The sequence below is a fragment of the Catharus ustulatus genome, chromosome 12 (assembly GCF_009819885.2).
Source record: "Catharus ustulatus isolate bCatUst1 chromosome 12, bCatUst1.pri.v2, whole genome shotgun sequence".
NCBI lineage: Eukaryota > Metazoa > Chordata > Aves > Passeriformes > Turdidae > Catharus > Catharus ustulatus.
In genome coordinates, this window is record NC_046232.1 from 12867393 (window position 1) to 12884279 (window position 16887).

Sequence of the window (16887 nt, forward strand, 5' to 3'; positions counted from 1 at the left end):
GGAGCGGCCACCAGAGGGCGCGCGCGGACAGGGAACAGCCTGGGACCGCTTAAATAATTTATAATGTATAATAATGTATAATGTATAATATAACATAACATAATATAATATAATATATAAATATGGCATTTCTGGACATGGTTTAGCAGTGGACTTTGGAATGCTGTTGGACTCAACGACCTTAGAGGTGTTTCCCAAGGTAAATGATTCTGTTCTCCTCTGGTCTATAATACTCTTTTAATAATTTGTATTATCTTCATAATATATAATCTGAATACTAAAATAAGTAATATTTTATTAAACATATAAAATTATGGTTTTTTACTTTTCAGTCTTAGATACCATATCGAGTCAGCCATCCACCCCTAGTCCCAAATACACAGAGCAGCAATGGCACAGCAGTGATGTCTGTATGTGTGCTGGCAGGAGTTGAGGTGGGTGGGAACCCTCTTCACATCTCCCCTTCCCTTCCCTTCCCTTCCCTTCCCTTCCCTTCCCTTCCCTTCCCTTCCCTTCCCTTCCCTTCCCTTCCCTTCCCTTCCCTTCCCTTCCCTTCCCTTCCCTTCCCTTCCCTTCCCTTCCCTTCCCTTCCCTTCCCTTCCCTTCCCTTCCCTTCCCTTCCCTTCCCTTCCCTTCCCTTCCCTTCCCTTCCCTTCCCTTCCCTTCCCTTCCCTTCCCTTCCCTTCCCTTCCCTTCCCTTCCCTTCCCTTCCCTTCCCTTCCCTTCCCTTCCCTTCCCTTCCCTTCCCTTCCCTTCCCTTCCCTTCCCCTGCAGCTGTGACCAGGCAGTGAAAGGTGCTGTGGTCTGTCTGGACCAGCCAAAAAATGCAGCCGGGGGCTGCTTGGCCCCTTGGGTTTTGCCTTTTGAAATAAGTAGGGAGACAAAAATAAAATAAGAAATTTGCACTGAATATTTATTTTGATAAACATTGTGTACTCCAAACAACTACGTGTTATTTCAGTTGTAAGCCACAATCTTTTGGAAACAACGTCCCAAGAGCTCTTGTCATCATAAACCAGACAGTCAATGCACCACCACGGTCTGTGGACATAGAGAGCTTTCAAGTGCAAAGCAGATTATCAGAAAAGACACATTGCCAACCTCCTTAACAAACTGGACAATGCTCAACTGCAGTGAAAATGCTTCATATGTCTGCAATTTAGTTGTCTTAGTGCCATTGTAATAAATTAATAGAAAATATATCTTTTTTTTTTTTTCCTTGGAAAGTCTATAAGAAAATGTACAAACATCTAACTCCGAAAAAGGACCAGCTGTTTCGGCAACAGGTAAAACAAGCAATTGAACAGAGGCAATAAAACCCAAACATCCGAACAAACAAAGAGACAAACAAACAAAATGCAATCAAAAAAACCTCACTCCACCAATGGCAACTGTGTAGGCAAACATGGAAACATCTGCAGATACAGAACCTTGCAGAGAGGGTCACTGCAGCTGGTGCAGGGACTGTGTGGGGTGGGGATGAGCACTGGGAATTCACTGCTCAGGGTGTGCACATGCAGTGTCTGCAACAGCCAGAGACCAGGCAGGAATGATTTATCACCAATGCCCATGGCACCAGCTCCATTCTGTCTCCAGAGGACACAGGGCTGGCTCCTGGGCATTTCCCTGTGGCTGGCAGCCTGCAGTGATTCCCTGCACAGCACAGACCCTCCCCAGCTCCAAAACAAGCCCCATGTGACAAACTCGGCATCACAGGACGAGCTGCTCAACTTTGCTCTCTTAATAAGGTGAGCTTTTTTAGGAAAGGAAGAGAAAAAGGTTTTTCCTGGAGCCAAGTCTTGTATTTTCACCCTGAGAATTCCCAAAACAGTAAAATCAGAAGCTACACTTGAGCACAAAGGCAGCATGCTGCTAGAAGCTGAACAAAGCAGTCCAGGGGAGAGACCCAGCTGCTGGGATGTTCCTGGGGGTTTGCACACTTAGAGGGAAATGGCTGTGGCCAGTGGAGCACTGCAGAGGGCAGCCCTGGCTCTGGGGCTTGTACAAAGCCAATTCCCACAGCCCAGGGCTGCCTTTCCTGCCCAGCACCTACTAAGTGAAGGAAGGGCTCCTGCTCTGGTCCATCTCCTGGGAACAGTGTGTTCCACCAGCACTGGCTCAGGGCAGGGAAAAGGTTTAGACAACCCAAACTGACAGACAAGGGAATTCCTGCTAGCCTCTTCCCTTGACTTCATGGATCTGGCACTCTTTTGGCCATCACAGGACATCAGATAAAAGTTTTGAATGATCATGGTTGAAACACCAGTGAGACTGACTCTTTCATGGAATAATTTGTGAAATTCCCAAACAATCATAATTTTGGGGAATAAACAACCTAACTTATTTCCCTCTTACAAATGTTGCCCATTCAGTCTGTAAATGGCACAAATGCCTGAGGAGCACCCATTACCAGACTCTTGTTGGGGAAGCTGGGAGGGAACACTTGGCTCTTTTTTTTTTCATGAAATACACATGACATTCAGTGAATTCAAAACAATTTTGTAGTAAGTCTGAAAAGAACATTTCCAGTTTCAAAACCCAGGAGAGGCTTGAGGGGAATGTAACCTACAGTACTATCTAAATTTTGTTCATGCTTGCTTTGACATTCAGAGCAATTGATTTAAACCAGCATCTGCCCAGCCTTTGGAATGACACACAAAATCCTTGCTTTTTAGTCTAACTTCAAGGTAGCATTTTTGATACTGTGGTGGGGAAAAAACCAACTTAATTACATAAACAAAGTCGCCATCAGCAATTGGAATAATTGATGTGGCAGTGGGGACAGGCAGAGATAAAGTGGGAAAACAAGTCCAAATCTTACTGGCAAGACTGACATTCTTTGGAAAGCTTGTCACAGTGTCTTTCACACTTCCCCCCTGCCCTTAGATTTCTTAGAACAGCCACAGCCTCCAGAAACGCCTTTGTGGTATTTCTGGGCAACTGACAGAAATATCACCGAGCACCAGAAATGCTTTCAGTGTTTTACAAGATAATGTTTAATTTCCCAGCTTCAAGAACTGTCCCTGTGAAGTCCTGACTCACTCTGACCTGCCTTCAGTGTCCAGGTATTGGTCTGAAGCAGAGGGAAAGGAGGTACAACTAGTGCATTGGGCTTCCCACTTTAGTTCTTCAGCCACCTGGAACGATCTCATCCCTGTAACTCTTACAGGAGGACCAAGACATGATATCTTGAGCCTGAGGACAGGATCAGAAAGCAGCACAGCAGAGCAGTCTGATCCTGTTCCCTCTGATGTCCTGGGAAAGGTGAGGGCAGCTCACCCTATTTGATGCTGAATAAGGTAAGTCCCAGTATTCCTGGTCAAAAATTGGGATGGCTTTAGCTGGCAACCATAAACTGATCCTGAATATTGTTATACAGATGGAAAGGCTGAATGGGAAAGGCTGAGAAAATACATGTGCTAATTGACATTGCTCTCCTTCTAGCCTGCAGCTGCTTGGTGATGGAAAATTTTCTGTTTGCATAACCACTACTAAAACTCCTTGATCCATAGGAAAAACGCAGCTTTCTGAGGAAGCAGAAATAGGTGGTTCCATCAGTCTCTGCTGGCACGTTTTGTCCACTCCTGTCATTTCTTCCCCAACTATGTGCCGTGGGCTGCATGTACAACACACACCCCAAAGAGCTTGATCAAACCTCACAGAAGCTTCAGGAGAAATGCTTACTGTCCCAGCATCCAGGAAATCACTCAGATCCACTCCTTCTACCCCAGACTGCCAACCAGTCTTTGAACTGGCATCCGTGTCAGCTAGTTACACTATGGAAAAGAAAAAGTCTTCAGACAACGTAGAGGCTGGTAGAAGCAACAATCCTTGATGGTCTTCAGACCAAGAACTCCCCTTGAGAGGCAGCAGTGACGTCAGTCTGTCCAGGAGCGCTGATCCAAGCCCCTGCAGGAGCAGCTCAGCCCCTGCTCAGCCCCAGCAGAGCAGGGCCAGCCTGGGCACTCCTGGCACGGGTGGCCACTCTAGCTACTTACAGTGAGATTTCTGTTTGAACAGCAACAACAACATCAAAATGCTACACCGGCGGCGCGGAGCGGGCAGCAGTCTGTCCGTCTGTCCGTCTGTCCGTCCGTCCGTCCCAGGGGCAGTGCTGGCGGCCAGCAGGCACAGCAGGGTGTCCTCACAGCTTCATTTTCTTCACCACAGGGACTGGCAGTGCTTGGTAGATCTTAGCTGAGTCCTCGCTGGTGACCAGCCTCACCCAGACGGGGCGGAAGCTGCCCTTGAAGCCGACAAAAGCCATTTTCTCTGCAAAGCAGAGCAGAAGTGTTTGGAGCGTGCCAGAAACCCACCTGTGTGCAAGGCCACAGCTCTTGGCTGGAGGGGTGCAGGTGCACAGGAGCCACGTGTAAAACACACACACACACAGATGGAATCCTGCCAGAAGCTGATGGAGCTGATTGCAGCAATGTGCTCATGGAGCTGTGTTCTAATGCAATGTGAAATCAATATGCTTTGTGCTACCAAGTCAGGAGCAAGAGAAAAACAGCTACAAACAAGTTCAGACAAGTAAAACATCCTGGTTTGGGGCATTTAGTGGGTGAAAAGGTTGGATATTTCTATTATTAAAAGGTCTTTTTATCTAAAATTAATCTGGAAAATCAACCTCCCTGAATTATTTACCTCTAAGAAAAACTGCATGTTTTTTCTATTTACAGTTTTAAACTGACCATGTTACCCAAAGCTGCAGTGGATACAACCTTTCTGAATAAATAAATTACTGGTTCCAGGATGTTTGAGCACATGCTAATAGAAGCAAGCAAGGCAAAGTTTAGAAGCAGAGAAAATGTCCCTTTACTGGAATAATGGGAGGTTAAAAACGAGTTTTTAAAAACTGGTTACCTTTTAACCTGAAACCCTCTCCTGCTCCAAGTTTCTCCAGTACTTTAGTCCATGGTCCTCTTGAGATGAATCTTCCTTTAGATGTCACCAGCACTATGGAGCTGGAGGAAACAAAGAGATGTGTAAATGGATGAAGAGTCAGAACACATTCCTCTCCTGTTAGTCCTGGGCACTGGTAACTCCTGCCTGTGCTCACACACCCATGAACTACAGTGGCTCCAGCTTTAATGCTTTTCAATGCTCTCCAACAGTTTGGTCACAAATTATTTTTCCAGTCATGCAAAATCCATTAGAAAGCAGAGAAATCACATTTTTTTTATTTTTGAACATGGTTTTCTAGGAAGATTTTAAATGTTTCCAACCTGTAGCTCCATCCTGCTTTGCTCAGAGAGACCCATCTTCTCTCTGGGACACCCTTAGCAAGTCTCAAGTAATTTCTTGTTCTTTCATTAGCAGAAAAAAAATGGAATGAATTCACTTCTCTGAGATTTTTGTTGGCCTGATGCTTTTCCTTTCAGTGTGCTTCTGTTTAAAAAGTGTGTTAATATTATTGCTGCTATTTCTGATCAGGAACTGGATTTAGCCAGGATTGAGATTTTTGTAAAGCAGGATGATGGCTTCTCTGAGAAGACTTCTTATTTTTTATATGGAAGAAAAGTGAGATATTACCACACTTCCCCAAAGTAACTATGTGATGTGGTTTTTGAAACCACTAGAATTATTTAAGACCATAGAAACACATCTGACTGCACCTGCATGGCACCCAGCTCAAGCTTCCCCAAGCCTCTGGAGTAAATGCCAGAACAATATCCTGTCAATCTGGCCACAGCTATTCCAGATGATTTGTCAACACAGCACTCATATTTGTATTAAATGTTCCCCATCAGCTTTCAAATCCAAACAGATTAAATGACAATTAAATATATCCACTTCCCACGAGCTCTCCACAAGCTGATGTGGGAAACAGCCCCTTTGGTTAATGGGTTTCTGATGTGGTTCCAGTTCTCCCTCCAGCAGACACAGGAACATCTTTGGGCCATTTACCACCTATTTCCACAACTCTGCATTCCTGGCTGCCCAAACTGAAAACACAAAATAATCCAGCCTTTAGGTCTGGGCAGGGGAACATGCAAAGGGGAATGTATTTTATTAGTGGAATTATCTGCAATTTGAGAAAACACACATGCAGCAAGCTGTGCACATCTGTACAGATCAGTGCTTTGTGAATTTAACTCTGCAGTTTGTCTATAACCACAACATAAATGTAGCTCTATAGTTTATTAATCACATGCAGCCCTGCAAATTATCTGGGGCTCAATCAGTGCCTGAATCAGAGTGTGCATCCTGCTGCTGCCTGCATGGCCTGCACACATTTGGGCTCTTTTGGAGCCATCAGGCACAGAAATACATTGAGTGTATTGCTCTGCATGTTGGGTGATAAAGTCCAAGAAAAAGATGAGTGTTATGTAGCATTCTTGTACACTGCACTTAGTGAGAACAGATTATTTACTCACTGATCTTTGATGTTGTTGACATAGTTCTCTATCTGTGCTGGGATTCCTTGTAGAATGGAGTTTTTGAATGTTACTCGATCAACAACTTTTCCATGGTGTCCATCAACCACAACCAGCTGGATTCCCTCTTCAGTGAGGAAAAACCTGACACCCTCGACCTGGGCAGGGGGGAAAATATTCTTGATCTCTCACAGTAACACAATTGCAAACAACCAGCTGTAAGAAGCACTGATAGCCTTGAGTCACAGGACTGCTGTTCTCTTCAAAGGGCAGAATTCCAGGTCTCTGAAGTCCTGCTATCCTGCCTAGCAGGAGAAGATACAGCCTTTTTTTTCCCCCCAAATCCAAAGCAGAAATGACCTGAATTTAATTCTCCATGGTATCTTTGTAAGCAAGTTCCCCATGAAGATAATGCAAGTGGTGGAGAATTGCACCCCATTAAGTTTGTTAAGAGGATTTGCTCACCTCAATGTATGCAAAGTCATCCCTCAGGTGGAAGTACTGCTTCTTATAAGTTTCTATTTTCACTTCAATTAGGTGGTCCTTGCTCTTCTGTTTGCAAAATGAAATAAACAGGTTTTTAGTGAGAATGTCCATTACCTGAATGCTGCATTTTCAATGAAAACATTTCAAACCTTGAAATTCAATCAACAAGGAAGCTACATAATAAGCACTGACTTGCCAAATTAACTTGCTAATGAAACTGGGCACAGTGGTGACCTCCCTGCTCATCCTGCCACCAGGTAAATTGTTTCACTGAATGGCAGAGTGATTCTTACTTTGCAGACCTGACACATAATTCTCTGATGTGTATTCCTGGTTCAAGGGTGATGAGTGAAAAAACCCAAATAACAGATAAATACCCCACTTCCTCCCCCAGAACCAGACTGGGCACAGGAGATTGTGTTATGCATTATATAAATGAGAATAATCCAACTCCACTGTTCAGTCCCCTGTCTGTCACTGCTGTTCTTACAGCTTGAGGAGCTGGAGGCTCCAAAATCACACTCACTGGACCAACCTGTCTTCCAGCTCATCAGTTTTCACCCTGTGCTTTCCAGAACAGCATGTCACATCAGAGCTCCAAAACACCAAGTATACAGCTTGCAAAGGCTCCCTGCACGTTGCAAGAATCTGTTTCATATTATTTCACCTGCCTGAACCATCTCAGAAAATCAGGCACAGCTTCTTCTGACCCTGGCACAAAGTTTTTCTCATGTTTGTGGGCACAATATGTGCCAGATTTACATGAGCAATGATTCTGTGATAAGAAATCAGCTGCTTTACCAGTTGTGCAGCAGAGAGCTTCTTTGGCATTGGCACTTCCACTATTGGAGTCTCGATGTACTTGGGATAAGCTGTGGCTTCACAGTCACTGACACCAGCTGTCTTTGGGATCACAGCTTTGATTCTTATTCGTTCACAGCCCTTTACAGAGCAGAAAGCAAATTTCTCCTTCTCATTTTGAGCTTTGAGTTTCAGGAACAGCAGCCTGCAGGCAGGAGAAGAAAAACCAAACAGGAGCCTTCAAATTTTTTGTGCAAAAACACAGTGAGTTTTGGTGGGCTCCCTCCTATGCTTTGCAATAATTTTCATTGCAGCCCTTGGCACCATGTTTTATAGTGCCCAGTATCCCACATGCAAATAAAAGGGAGCACTCATGGAAATGGTTTAGGAAACTCATGGAAAGTAAAACAGAGAAATCAGATAGCACCTGAATGCCTTCTGAGCTCTATTCTATAGTGATACATATATGTAGAAATACATGCTTTGTATTTTAGGTTCCTTCCTTCCTTCCTTCCTTCCTTCCTTCCTTCCTTCCTTCCTTCCTTCCTTCCTTCCTTCCTTCCTTCCTTCCTTCCTTCCCTCCTTCCTTCCTTCCCTCCCTCCCATTATTTTAATCCTTTAAAATAACAGATTTTACACTTAATTCCTGTGCATCCCTGTCATGGTGTTTATAAATAGTCACGGTTCAAAACAATAAGGGCTATGCATGTCTTCAGTTAAGTTTCATGGTCTGCACTTTGTTGTTTTGTTTTGTTTTTTTTTCTGATTTGTATTTACTTGGAAAAGCAAAGAGTAATTGGCAGTGCAACAGAGGCTGTGAATGACTGGCAGGCCTGGGAGTCCCAGCAAAATTAAACACTGGTCACATTCCCAGAAAACCTTCCTGGTTTTGTTGTGATCCCCGCTAGTGGCATTGGCCAAACTGCTCACAATTCCAGCAGCATTCCCAAAGCAATTCCCAAAGCAAGGCCTGCTGTCTTACCCAGTGTCCTCATCCCAGTAGTAGTACCCTTTGGTAGGATATCTGTGCTCCAGTTTCTCCATTTGGGAGGTTCTGTAGAAGGTTCCAGTTTTGTATGTTTTCTTCAAGAGACGGTTGTGGATGTCTGAGAGAATGGAAAACGTCGTCCCTTTAGGATAGCAAAACCCTACTTGGATCCAGTCATTCCTAAAAATAGCAAAGACCCACATTGTAACAAGTTATAACATAACTATTATTTTCCTCAGCATGCTAGAAGCCAAACTAAATAATTTACAATGTGTTTTCCTGTCCAGTTACAATTTTCATGGTTTAGAAGGAATAAATGCAACATAAATTAGACTTAACAACCATGGGTGAGTTAAGCAATGTGGGGCAGATCTGCTCCTGACTTCTACACCTGTGACTTCCATGCACCAGGAATGAATTAACTCTGAACTTCCAAAAATGGGCTGTGTTATCTGACAGGGCTTCCTGGGGGAGGAAACAGGAACCCGAGATGGCTCATGAAAAGATGGTGAACTCAGTGGACTTCCTGTAGCAGGCATGTTCATTCTGGAAGAGCTCGCGAGGTGGTGACCTCACCCAGCAAAAATGTGCAGCTACATGACTGTACTGGAATGCTGGATGGAGTTCACTCACTTGTTGAAGTTGATGAGCCATATGGCCAGCTCTTCAGGGGCTGTCTTGTCCCAGTGGATGGTGTAGCCTTTCCTCAGAGTTATAACTGGCTGATACTGCTGGTAATGAGTGCTTTTGCTCAAAGCCCCTTCCAAGTAGAGTGGGTGATTGTGGTAGTCATTTTTTATTATTTTCATTTTCAGGTTGGCTGGCTTGTAGGCTTGGATGTATATCTAGGGAAAAAAAAAAAAACAACAACAAATAAAAAATCACCAAGGGTTTATTGAACTACAGTGAAAGGTTCAGATACTCAATAGATGTGAGCTAGTGCTGGCTGGGCAGGGACCTGTGGGCTGTGCACTTATGTTCAATTCCTTAGGCTTCCATTCCAACAAAGCAAACTGTTTCCCCAAAAAGAAAAAAAAAAAGAAAAAAAATGTAATTTCCTCATCCACTGAGTTCAAGTGCCTGTGCCAGAGGCTGCAGCAGGGCTGAGATACTCCACAGCATCCTGCACCCCTCAGCAGCAGGACAGTATCTACCTCAGACATCTGACTGGTGCTGAACAAGGATCCTTCTGTCTGGAGTTCAGAAGCCTGAAACCCAGCTCAGTGGTTAGAAATTGGCTGTAGTGGCACTGCACACAAAACCCCCCAACTGTTGCAACACCCAAAACAAAACCAGGCACTCTGAGCAGAGGAAAGTGAGGACTCTGGTGGCAGCAGCACTCAGGGCTCCTGTGGTGGGAAGAGTGGTTTGGTGGTCACACACAGGATGAGAGACCATGAAAGCTGAAGTCTAATTTCGACTCATCAGCACATTTCCCATAACACTGTGGGCAACACTTCCCTCCATAAATCAGGGAAAAATAACTAGCTGACAGCCCATGGATTTATGAATATTAATCTGTGAATGCCCATGGAGCTCTCAGGAGGCTTCAGGCAGAATTTGCTGGAGCTGTCAGCACCAGGGCCAAGGATTCAAAAAATGCACCACAGTATTTCTCATGTTCAAAGCCACCTGTGCAGACGTGCTGATAAATAAACACTGAGCACTCTGAAGAAAGTCCATTTCTACAGGTCAAGCTTTAAAGTGCCAAGAAATTTAAAATAAACCCAAGTGCTAATGGTACTGCAAGGCCAGCAGCCTTACCTGTGCAAAGTGCCCGCTGCAGATGGAGCCTCTCCAGTCGGGCACATCAATGCACTCAGGGTGTTTGATCAACCAGTTATCCTCCTTGATCAGGTATGAGCCCGGGTATTCTGACACAGAACCATCCACATCATGAAAAACTGATGTTTTGTCACCATCCATATCCAGATCATTGAACCACGGGCCAGGTTCTCCAAAGAAGACTCTCGAAGTAATCTAAACAGTGGAATAAATTTACATCTCCAGAAAGGAATTCATCACTTAGAGTACAAGAAAAGAATGCCCTTGGTCACCACAGTGGCTCAAATTACCAATTTTCTGACTTAAAAGATGTGTTTGACTTGTCAGGCAGAGCAGACACCCATTTCTCTGCTGACCATGGGGGAAAGGCTAAAAAAACCACAATTTCAGCCTCACCAGTGGGAAGGTTTGTTTTAAAATTGTGGAGGAAGGTTCAGGAGACGATTTCATGAGAGCCATTTGCTCATTGTTTGCTAACACACTTTTAAAGTTCCAAGCCACATGAAGTCATACCATTGTGGGAAATAGTCAGCCCTGGGAAATGGCTGCTAAGGCAGCTTCTGACTGATATTTTTATCCAGCATAAATAAATGCCATGTCACCAGCCTGCCTCGTGCAATGTGAGAGTGACCAACCAACACTTCCAGGGGAATTTTGCCTTTCCCATCATATTTGGCACTGATCAGCACTTTTCCTGACCTGTGAGCAAGCCTGCTAATTTTTTGAAAATTCGGCAACACAAATCATTTCAGCCTAACCACTTTATTTATTTGTTTGTTTGTAATGTTTGGCAGCTGGATTTAACAACTGCTAAAGGTGAACCTCAGTGAAACAGTTAGGACATGTTTGTGCAGGCAAATCCAAAAATAACTCAGAAGAACAGGCCCCAGGACAGGTTCAGACCAGCACCCAGAGGTTCATACTGTAATTCAAAATTTGGCAAACCCCTTTTGGCTGGACTCTGTTCTCATTTATGTCTGCAGAACTGGAGTGTGGAATTACCCTGGTGTGCAGGGCTGCAGAATTATCCTGCATCAGCTCAGTTTCACTGGCTGCTCCCCAAAATCAGTATTTTCTGCTTCTAGGTCAGTCAGGCCTTTCAGAACAGACTTCCTTCTGTTGCTTTAATATTATACCACTGTTGAAAATAAAGGGGGGGCTGATTCTTCAGTTTCTGAGTCGTACAGAAATGGAAATTATTTTCACCTCAATATTGCTATTTTTTTAAATTTCAACTGATGCCTTCACCTGTTTTGCTGCAAAACTTCAGACAATCTCCTCACTATTGCCCCATCATATTCCCTCTTTCTACTTTGCTGTTAGATTTCTGGCAAAGACAATCTGCGCGATCTCACATTTTCCCTTTTTTGCCCCCACCCCCATTTCCAAGGCCCTCAGCAGGGCTCTGTGGGAAGGTGACTCACGGGGACATCCTGGAAGTGGATGCTGGTGACGTTGTTGTTGGGGCAGCTCTGCCAGGCGTTGTTGAGGCGGAAGGCGAGCGCGCTCGTGTGCCGCCCGTCCAGCGCCGCGAACTTGCGGAACGTGCAGTTCTGGACGTTGATGGGCCCATCGTAGAACTGGATCCCTCGGATGGGAAAATCCCTGAAACACATCCAGGGGAGGCAGAGAGACTTGGTCATGGCACGTTAGCTTCGGCAGGAGATGTATTCTAGACAGGCACAGCCCCACAGCGCTTGTTTCGCGGCTGCTTTCATTCCTTGCAGCCCATGGGATGACTCCTAAGTTCCTGCTTTGGAAGAGAAGGGATTTCCCTTCTTTCCAGCTCTGTAAAGTTCTCTTATCCTTGCAAGTTCAGCTCAAGTTCTCTCGTGTTGAACAGATCATCTTTATTTAGTCTGTACTTCTCCAGGGAAGGAAGTAACAGCAATGCCAAAGGATTGACCTAAAGATGAATAAATTCGTGTTTGCCATCAGAAATGAGTTCTGCAGCAGTGAAATGTGAAACTCAGCAGAGCTGTGCAGACTCCTTGGGCTGAGTAATGGCAAGGCTAAAAGAAGTCCCACCACATCTTTCAAAGGGATTTGCAGAGAAGCATTGTAAATCAACTGCAATAAAAGAGATGTTTTTGAAAACAAGGAAAGGTCCCACAATCTAAAGAGCTAAGAAGAGTTGAAGGGGCAGATTAATTAATCTTTATCAGCCTTTTCTGATACCACCTGCAAGGTAAAGAAGACACCATTTTCACACCAATTACACGAACAAGATGCTTAAGGCCTTTAAGAGGCTAAGATAAGAAATTTCAAATTTCACTTATGATACATAAATTTGATCTCTTGTATGATCCCTTAGAGAATTCCTGCCTGCTGCAGTGCATTTGTTCTACATATACATAAATATATATATATATGTGTGTGTGTGTAAAGGATATTAGGACAGTCATAGCAGAATGGGTTTTCATTATTGGTGTAGTTTCTAATAAGCCTCCAGCATGACTGCTGACATCAAAATTGAGGCCTGCAATATGGCAGAAAAGCATCAGCTGAGCTGTTTGTTCACTGTGGGGTTACTGTTAGGATAACTGTGCTTTTAGGAAAAAAAGCATTGTACTTGCAAACCAGTCTGTAAGACTGAGGTCTAAGAAGAGGCCACACATGAAGTTCACTGGCCATTTCAAAACTGCTGGGAGCAGGAGCAGTGGGTGCTGTGATGTGCTGGGGTGTGCTGTGATGTGCTGAGTTCACTTACGGGCCAATGGGCAGGGTCCTTCCCCTGTGGTCCAGACCTCCAGGTCCCCAGATCTCATTGTCCATGGTCTCGGTGCCCAGGTTCCCACTCTCACCAACAAACAGGCTGTTCTTGATTTCCTGCTTCGAGCCATCGTCATGAGGGAAGGTCCCACCACTGGAAAAAAGGGCTGAAGGTGAAAGGGCTGCTATACCCAGACACAGCCCCCTGCCCAGGCTGTGCCACACATCTGTACCACACAGCTGTACCACACAGCTGTGCCACACACCTGTACACACAGCTGTACCGCACTCACCTTGCCAAAGTCAGCCCAATGCCATTGTCAGCAAACCTGTCGAGAGAAGAGAGATGCTTCAGAAGAGATCTGGGATGCTTTGGTTTGTCATGTCAAACTGTAACAAGCAAACTGATTTAGGACAGCAGGGATTAATTACTGCACAGTGCTCAGGGGGAGCTGGGGATTTTCCAGACTTGTTCCCTGTCCAGGTTTAGAAGATCTCTTTTGGCACATCTTGCAGAATATGCAGATCACATGAAGTAGCAGACACACACCTGATTGCTGGGGTTAAGATGATGATTACTAGCCATAGTTTACTTGCCTGATAAAGCTTTATCTCTTTGTCTAATGATCACACTTTTCTCTGGTAGATAAAAAAATCATGCTCATCTCCGGCTCCAACCAGCTGTTATTATTTAATGGTGCTTTGCCTTACAGACTGTGCTTCCCTGTCTTCATGTTTCCTGTTTCCATAAAAGAGCTTTGCAAGGGGATAAAAAAAAGAGCAGCTTGGCTTCTCTTTCCTCAACAGGAATACAGAGATCAGAACTTCCATATTAAAAATAAAAACAAAAATTAAAATATATTTCTATTTAGCTGAAACTTCAAGATAAGATAAATCAGAGATGTTGGTCCTTGACTCCTGCCTAGAAAAATCCCACAATGGATTGATAGTCTGAGTCAGTCTTGATGGTGTCTTCACACCGGCATCACTTCCCACATCTGTCACTGGTCCTGGCAGCGGTTTGGGAGCAGATCCCCTCCCGTGCTGCTGTCTGTAGGTGGCAGCCCTTCCCTCCCTATCGCCTCCCTGCTTTTCTGCAGGCCACATTAACGCTGGCCTGTTAATGGGATACATAAGTCTTTCTGTAGCAATAGAAATGGAAATGGCTCTGGCTATAAAGACAATTACAGCTTGATGGCTGCTTCCTCCAATTCACACACACTCAGAGATCTGCTGCTGGAAACTCATAAAGCACTTGGTGTTTGAGCACCCTCTGCCCTGCCTCTGCTCCATCAGCACTGAAAACATCCCAGTGACCTGAGTGGGATCATGCTGCCCGTGGAGGGGCTGGATTCTCATGGGTCATAAGAAACACAAACTCTGTTGCTCAATATGACATTTCTGAGTTCTGCTACAGCCCCATTCTCACCAGGTCACTCTTGGCAGCTTATGCCACTGGGTGCTTTGAGAGGTTTGGGTCACTCGAAGGTAAGGCAGCTCTGGCTGGGAATTGGACACCAGATATCAGCGTGGCAGCCATTCCCAGCAGGGTTATCACAATATGCCTTGGAAAGGAGCTTTTTCCTTTTTCTCCTCTTCGCTAGGATTGATATCAGCCTGGCTCAGAAACAGAAACTGCAGCAGATCATCTGTTTTCAAGTGCAAAACAAATATCTGCTCTGGCCAGCGCAGGAAATGGCCTTCAAAGAGCACAACATGCACTTGCCCAGACTCTCTCCCTTGCTGCTGTGATGCATAGTTTTATGTCTGCTTCATCAGTACCTGCTTATTCAGCATTACACTGAACCACATAAAACTGATCTGTGACCAGGCTGAGCCAGGAAAGGTGGTGCATTTCACTGTTTTCTTTTCAAAGCACCTCATTTTTCATGTAAAAAAATAAAATTAAAATTAGGTTTTATTTTTAGTTATTTGCATCTGCCTGTCTCTGTGTGTGTATTGTGTGACCATTAATGAATGCTGGTCAGCATCACACAGAGAAACAACCTGAGGGATCCTCAGCTCAGACAAAGCAGGTTTTGTTTGTGTAAAATAATGCCTGTGGTGGCTTAACATTTCATCTTCATTTCCATCTTGGCCATATGAAAGGTGCAAAGTGATATAAATAGTCTGAACCACAGCTATGCTTGCCATAAACACCAGGCTGAACTCTGAGAGTTGAAATAAGGCAAAACTCACTGGCAGTTGTCCAGCCACACATCTCCACCTCGCAGCCAGGCCCCGTGATCCTGATTCTTGTAGGCAATAAAGCGCTCGATTATTGCAGGTTCCCTGGGCTTCAAAGGATCAGCATCCTTGTGTGGGCTGTACCTGCAAGCAGGAGAGAGGAAAGGCTGGTGAGGGAAGGTGGCCTGGCTGCCTGCATGGCCCTGCTCAACATCTGGTTCATGGTAACTCAGGAACAGCCCTGGGACCACAGTCCCTCCACGTAGCGTGTCTGCTCGGGCTGGGATGGCCAGACCCAGCTGCCAAGGCAAGGAAGGTCCAGGCTCAGCTCTTGTAAAGACCTGCTCCAAGTTTCCTTTCACCTTTCCGGTATTGTGTTGCTGATATATTGCTGAAAGCATGGAAAGTTTATTATTGCTCCCAAAAGTTCCAGAGATTTTTTAAAATCCCTTACTGCTATCCTTTAGCATGTTCCTGTTATTTAGATAAATATCCTTTTGTTTTCCCTTTTGAGCATTCTTATCTCTTAACTCTGGCTATACTGTGGCCATGAGTACCACTGCCAAATTCTTCTTGCTGTGGAAAGGAATTAAAAAATCTTGAATAGGGGCTGAGAGTATGTCCTTCACTACTCCCACTACACAAGACACACGTACAAGATTTATTAACCCTGAAGTTCTCAGCATGATTAAATATTAATTTGGTGAAAAAACAAAGCAGGCAGAAGCAGAAACTGCAGCAATATGTGCCCTCAGCTGCTCCCTGACAGCCACTGCTTGGGCCACAGGATCTGGGCGAGGTGATGCTGAGCTTGGCTGTCATTTACCCCGTCCTGAGGCACCACGCTCCTTTCTGCTGGTGGAGGAGCATCCTCCATCACACTGCACAGCTTAGAAAACCTGACAGATGAGTATCCAGCTCAGTGCCAGCAACGGATGGTCCAGAGATTAAAATTCATTCCTCACCATGGATAGCGAGGCCAAGCTGTCAAATTGCTAACAGATATTCAATAGCACTTTGCTTTGCTTAATAAGCCATCATATCAATCTAAAACTGAGCATCAGGCTGATAGAGTTCCAATAAATGAATATTGCTTTGGCAGCTTCATCACTGTGAATTTACTTCAGAGACAGATTTAGTATCAGCTCTTGTGAATCCCCCAGGCATTATTAAGTACAGATATTTTGAGAAGGATTCCAATTTCATTCACATCCATGATAACCGCAGGAACACTACAGGGTCCAGAACTTGACTTGGACATTTAATGCTGTAACAGAATGCAGAATAAACTCTCCAATGCTGTCACTGTCCAGCCTAGCTCACAGTTTGCTCCAGCCAGCCCAACTTCAGCCATTTATTCAGTTCAGTCTTGACACATGAAAAGTGGAAAATGGAATAAATAGTCTGAGCTGCAGTTTATGCTGGTGGGCAATCCCCGAGCATAACCATGAGTGCATTATGAATTGTTTGGCTTCCAAGGGCCATTCCTGCCCTTGTATGGCAAGGGAGAAATTGCCTTTTGTAACCACTGACTGTGCCTGTGGCAGC

At 44.7% G+C, this 16887-nt stretch overlaps 1 protein-coding gene across 2 annotated transcripts in view; it reads right to left on the reverse strand.

The window, feature by feature from the left end:
- Positions 1–887: 887 nt before the first annotated feature.
- The window catches only part of LOC117002160 (cell migration-inducing and hyaluronan-binding protein-like), a 101630-nt gene continuing 85630 nt past the window's right edge, over positions 888–16887 (reverse strand). For both annotated transcript variants that reach the window (XM_033071009.1, XM_033071008.1), the window contains exons 18-29: positions 15352–15483; positions 13446–13481; positions 13151–13306; positions 11865–12045; positions 10420–10635; positions 9289–9500; positions 8650–8835; positions 7668–7872; positions 6846–6932; positions 6381–6538; positions 4867–4967; positions 888–4272 (exon numbers count right to left, since the gene is read on the reverse strand). In XM_033071009.1, the coding sequence (XP_032926900.1) occupies positions 4145–4272; positions 4867–4967; positions 6381–6538; positions 6846–6932; positions 7668–7872; positions 8650–8835; positions 9289–9500; positions 10420–10635; positions 11865–12045; positions 13151–13306; positions 13446–13481; positions 15352–15483 (1798 nt within the window). In that variant the 3' untranslated portion in view covers positions 888–4144. The remainder of the gene's footprint in view (positions 4273–4866; positions 4968–6380; positions 6539–6845; positions 6933–7667; positions 7873–8649; positions 8836–9288; positions 9501–10419; positions 10636–11864; positions 12046–13150; positions 13307–13445; positions 13482–15351; positions 15484–16887) is intronic.